This window comes from Elgaria multicarinata, chromosome 16 (assembly GCF_023053635.1).
Source record: "Elgaria multicarinata webbii isolate HBS135686 ecotype San Diego chromosome 16, rElgMul1.1.pri, whole genome shotgun sequence".
Lineage (NCBI taxonomy): Eukaryota > Metazoa > Chordata > Lepidosauria > Squamata > Anguidae > Elgaria > Elgaria multicarinata.
The window spans coordinates 9026451-9032500 of NC_086186.1; the positions used below are offsets into that span (position 1 = coordinate 9026451).

The 6050-nt window shown below is 48.2% G+C and overlaps 1 protein-coding gene across 1 annotated transcript in view; it reads right to left on the minus strand.

Moving 5' to 3' along the window:
• Positions 1-1636: 1636 nt before the first annotated feature.
• Positions 1637-6050, minus strand: part of UNC13C (unc-13 homolog C) — a 127275-nt gene continuing 122861 nt past the window's right edge. Inside the window, exons 30-32 of the mRNA XM_063142235.1 lie at positions 4151-4243; positions 2822-2981; positions 1637-2734 (exon numbers count right to left, since the gene is read on the minus strand). Coding sequence (XP_062998305.1) covers positions 2449-2734; positions 2822-2981; positions 4151-4243 — 539 coding nt within the window. The 3' untranslated portion in view covers positions 1637-2448. The remainder of the gene's footprint in view (positions 2735-2821; positions 2982-4150; positions 4244-6050) is intronic.

The following is a 6050-nucleotide window of genomic DNA, read 5'->3' on the forward strand; positions in this document are numbered from 1 at the left end:
CTGTGTAGCCATTGGGATCCAGGAGGATGCACCTGGCCACCCTTCTACCCACGATGTTGCTGGGGTGCTTGCAGAAGAAACTGCGTGGTCAGACCTGCTGGAGGAGGGCGGGCTTCGTCACAGGGCCCCCTGGAGATCACAGGAGGGGCATTTTGGTGAATATCTTGACCCTCATCCCAATTGCTACACATCCCCCCCCCTTTTAACACTTTTGACCAATGCACTGCCAGTTAGGGCAACCTTTTATTTAAAAAAGGTTAAAATGGGACGAAGGGGAGAAGATCACCCATTGTTTGCGGGGAGGGATTTGGGCAAATGTGCATGAGTAAACCTTTGTCTCTCTTGATATAGGAGGTCGACGTTTTGCATGGTGAAACTCTCCCAGTCATGAAGGCTATGTGCAACCTCCAGCATCAAAGGCAGTAGGTCTATATATACCAGTTGCTGGGGAACATGGGTGGGAGGGCGCTGTTGCATGCACCGTGCCGCTTATGGGTCCCTGGTCGACAGCTGGTCGGCCGCTGTGAGAACTGAATGTTGGACCAGCAGGGCTCTTCTTATGTTCTTATGAAAGCTGAAGGCCAGCTTTGGGTCGGAAAGGCAACCAGCCTTGGTTGTGACTCAGTTTACCCACTGGCAGAAGCTTAGCTGCTTCAGATTGGGCAGGATCTGGATGGAGTTTTATGAGGGCACGAGGAGCCCCTTTGGGACGGCGTATTGAGTGGATCCTGTCCACAGCCACGATTTGTGCTCTTCAGTGTGAAGCACCTGCTTCTTTGGCCTCAGTGATGTGGAGAAGGCAAATAGAGTGGCTGGCATTTCCTGGGCCACTTGCCTCCCCGGGGAAACCAGGCGGCCGCGGCCGGGCAAAGACGAGACACAGGGAGCAGTTTCTTCTCGCTTTATTTTACAATTTCTCACGAAATGTATTTACAGCACATGGATTTATTTTTATTTTTTTTGCCTCAGTGCAGGACATAGGCATGTTGCATAAGTAGAAACCTTTGATCTTTTATGAAAATAAAAATAAGAAATAAAGCACTTAACTGAGATTTCAGCTAAGTATGTAAAAGAACGTCTGTAATGGCCAGAGTGAAAAATGTTACAGCAAAATTGCTTCTCATGAAGGATCTCTAGATGGAAACCACCCACCAGCACCTTCCATCTCATCATTAACCCTGTATAGTCCAGCAGCATTTCATACAATACGACTCTGTAAAGCTCACCCACCCGCAGGGGGCGCCTCTGGCGCAAGCCCCTTGAGAGACACGCTCCATTCCGCCAACGGAGCGGAGAGCAGTACAGGCACCCTGAGCCAACAACTGCCTGCAGCCTTTGCCAGTGCAGCCCGCTCCCTCCAGAGCTGCCCCCATCACCTGGTAAGCCTCCTCTGATGCGCCCACGACACACGATCATAGAATAGTAGAGTTGGAAGGGGCCTATAAGGCCATCGAGTCCAACCCCCTGCTCACTGCAGGAATCCACCTTAAAGCATGCCTGACAGGTCTTCCCCATTCACTTCAATGGAGGAATCCAGATGTTCTTGTGTAGCCCCTCCCCCCACACACTTAGGGAAGCCATTGCAGGCAGCTGGGGGGAGGGAGAGCAACCCACTGGAACCCCCCCTGCCTGTGCTTGCTGCAAATCACTGGACTGGGGTGATGGAATTTCCCTTTTAATACAAAGATGGTGTTACCTTGGCAGTTTGGGAGAACAACATTATCTCAAGATATCAAACATCAGTAACAAACGTAGTTAAACGTCTTGAGGACTTTGCGCTGACAGCATTTCTTCTTCACAGTGATACATATGAAAGGGTGGAAAAAACAGTCAGCATAAAACATTTCCACCTTTTTTTTTTTTTAAAGTTTGTATGCAAAAAAATCATTTCTTTATTATCAGCGATTATAAAATTACAAACCCTTTCTTGAAGTTACTGCATCTGTAAGTTATGGTAGAAAAAGGTTTCGGGAAATGAGACTTAAAATGGAGTTTGCATAAAACAGAAAAGAGACAATTAGGCCAAACACCTGGGGTGAGAAATGGGAGCTGATCTGAAGGGCGTTAGGGAGCACACCTGGTCATTTAACAGAGAAAGCGAATGACACAATCGGAAGGACCGAAGTGTAACTAGGAAATGTTTACCATGGAGGGGCCATAATGAGATCAACTCAACATTTGAAAAGATGCCATGAATAATTTGCTCTTCACTGCAGTTTTGGCACTTCATTGAAACAATTACTTCTTTTTGAAAGACCCAGACATGGAGAAAAGGCCGACAGCTCTTGGACACACCTTGCAAATATAGTACTTTATGTTCTGGCAAACACGGAAACAGAGTTAGTTAAACATTCCCACAGAGTTGCACACACATGCATGATTCGGACGTCGATAACACTGGGTCACGGATCTTGGCGCTGACGCTTTGCATTTCCTCACGAGGAGTTTTCAGGCGGTTTCTTCGACGGACCGGGTTTCCGATTTGAGCCGGACGAATTCCTTCGCAACGTCGTCGTTGGTCCTCTGAGAAAGGATCCGCAGGATCGTCAGCCCCGTCTCGTCCATGGAGAGGTTCCTCAGCAGAGGGTGCCACCCGGCACAGCCCCCTCGCTCCGCGAGGCTGCGCAACTGGATCACGGCCATGCCGATGACGCGATCCTCCCGCGCAAAGCAGTAATCCTTGACCGAGAGGTGCAGCTCATAGGCACTGGGCTTTTCTTCGTGGCTCAGGACGCTAGAGGGACGTTACACACAGGCATTAGAACCGCCACCAAGCGTGGCCTGTCGGCACGAACCACACAGAGAAGCACATGCCACTTACAACTGGAAGGTCTCGTTGTATTTGGGCGACCAGGTGTTACTTTTCGTCTTGGTGCCGTGCTTCCGTTTCTTGTCCCCGAGGCTGGGTCCCAGAAGGCAAACCTCCACGAAAGGACGGAACATGGCGTTGGTCTGCCAGTTGAGGTTATTAATGGCTACAACTGAGAACCGAGAACAAGACACATTACCCGCACGCCACAACACAACGTTTAGTGTAATATTGAGCTTTAAAACACACACACGGATGAGGAAATAGAGGTGTTCTATTCTCATTGTGCCATATGCCAGTGTGGTGTAGTGGCTAGAGTGTTGGACTGGGAGTCGGGAGATCCGGGTTCTAGTCCCCCCTCAGCCATGGAAGCTCACTGGGCGACTTTGGGCCAGTCACAGACTCTCAGCCCAACCTACCTCACAGGGTTGTTGTTGTTGTGAGGATAAACATGGAGAGGAGGAAGAGGATTATGTACGCCGCCTTGGGTTCCTTGGAGGGAAAAAGGCGGGATATAAATGCAATAAATAAATAAATTACTACAATTCGTTATATGTGGGGCTGCCTTTGAAAATGGTCTGGAAACTTGGGTTCCTTGGAGGAAAAAAGCTGGGATAAAAATGTAATAAATAAATACGCCAAGAGGTGTGGGGGCCAAAGTAAAAGGGGCGTGTGTTTGGGGGGGCAGAGAAGAGAAGAGCTGGGAGCAGTAGCGGCCACATACAAAACTGGGTGAAGCATTTTTGGCCCCAGAGGTTGGAAATCTTCCACCTCTTCTTGCTGCTGTGTGTGTAGCGGTGCCATCAGGACAGGTCTTTGGGGAGAATGCCCAGAGCCCCACTCGGCAGGAGGGCCCCCCCAAACACAGAAGGGCTGGCTGGCCACGCTTTGGAGTGCATGAAGTAAAATACATTACCATCTAAAGAGACACCTCCCCTGCCCCGCCCCAGTAAGACCATTTACATCAAAGTAATCACATGACTTTCTAAAAAGTAAGCCCTTCCTAAAGTCGTTCAGCCCAGAGTCTCCAGCTGCACCACTAGATACATGCACAGGTCAATGGCATAGGTCATTTAACCATCTCCGGGGCTCCCCACATCCTCTTTTGCAGGCAATGCCAGTCCAGCTGGGCCACTTCAAGTGAATCCATTTGTCTGACGCCGCCTCTCCCATTTGCTCCAGTTGCCTTCTGGGGCCGTTGTATGTTCTGAGTTGGGCAAACGCCATTTTACTCCAAGCTTTGATGGAATAAGGTTGCAGACGCCAGTCCAATCTTGTGCGGCCTTCGCGACGGAGCCGTTTGGCTGACTTTGCCGCAAAGGCCGGCCTGCAGAGACCTACCTTTCACCGTGACTTTCTGTTCGCCGGTTCCAGGGTGTGTCGTTAAGTCCACCTGAAGATTGAGCTCCCCAACGGTGTTGTTGGTTGCTTGACCTGCAAGGGAAGGCAGAGGGTAACACGGAGGCCTGTGCACAAGCGATCCCCAGGCGCGTGGGAACGTACACCCATGGACCACACACATGTGAAAATACCCATGCGCAAAATTCAGGATCAGGCTGCATGTTTGGCTGCTGGAACTGGGTTCCCAAGGGTCCCCTGGGAAAACGAGAGCTCTTGGCCATGAGGAAATGCACACATAGCTTTATCACACCAGCATTATACTGTGCAATCACTGCGAATTGCGTGCAAAGGACTCTGGAGTTTTCCAGCTTATAATCTGCTTTGACTGAGAAGTACTCCCAGGCATCCTGGTTTAATTGTGCTATAAAGCCAAAAGACCCGACCTATTTTACTACTAGTTTTGGAGCGAATCATTTGTTGTTTTCCGAGCGGCCACTGGGGGCACAGGAGCAGGATTTGATATGTTTAAAGAAAAATTAAACAAATGCTTACATCTGTGTAACTTTTAAAGATAAAGACATCAAAATTGGTACAGTAATAGATATTAAGGAGAGCTTTAAGCATACCAAATTTGAATTGGATTGGGTCATCCGTTGATTTTTAATGTTTTTTTTTTTTTTACATTTCCCCCCTTAAACCCTTTTCCTGGTATGCAAAGGATCTTAGGAGCACTGCCGCCCAGGGTGTGATTTAGCTAGCAACAACAACAACGCTGACAGCTTAGCACTGTAGGGGATAATTCGAGGGAAATGGGTACGTGGGATGAAGCTATGAATGAAAGAGCCTTGGATGGATACGACACTTTTTGTGACTTGGAAAAGAGGGCTTTCCTAACGTTCTCCCACTGACTGCCTGGGGATCCTGTTTTGACAGCAATATCCTTGGATCCTCTCCTGCAATGGGAAAGAAGTGGTGTGTGTGCGCATGTGTGTGTCTGTAAGAGAATGCTGTAGCCGTGTGTGTGTGTGTGTGTGTGTGTGTGCATGCCGATCTGAGGTGAGATCAAACACCCAAGACGCATGGGCACCACAGCCCAAAGTGCACCAGAGGGACCAACCCAGGGACTGTGGCAGCAGGAGCATTCAACTTATACAATGGTTTCAGCGACTAGATGGCCCACATGGTCCCCAAGGCACAAGATGTGCAATAACAAGTAAAAACATGGCTTTTTAACAAAGCCTTTCATGGTTAAATTCACTAAGATGGCACATTGTTTTAACTGTTTTAATTGTTTTTACTGCTTCCATATTTTAACCTATGACAATTTCTGCTGTGTGGTTTTATCCTGGTTGTGCTTTTTTATATTGTGTTTTGTATTTGTGTTTTTAGATTGTTGGTTGTTTTATTATGCTCTTCATGGTTTTAATTTTTGTGAACCGCTCAGAGAGCTTCGGCTATTGGGCGGTAAAAAAATGTAACAAATAAATAAATTTTAAATTATATATTGTTTAACTTGGTTCATGGTTTAATTTGTTTTTAGCTGTGTATATTTATTGTTTTATACTGTATGGTTTTATCTGTACGCTGCCCTGAGATCTTAATGATATAGGGCGGGATACACATGTTTTAAATAAATAAATTCCCATTATTCTCACAACAACCCTGACAGGTAGACTAGCACCCCCCCCTCCCCACACACACATTTTACAGGTGGTGGCACTGAGGCTGAGATCCAGGGGCCTCTGGAGGAGATGGGGCAGGAGGGGGGGCATAAAACTCTCACAGACGCTATCCTGGCAGTGCTGCCTTTGGAATCCAGTCCCCCCCCCCCAAGGCCCCAAGCCCTGGGGGCTGTTGTGCTGCGGACGCCGCCCCATCAGATGACAGATATTGCTGTTAA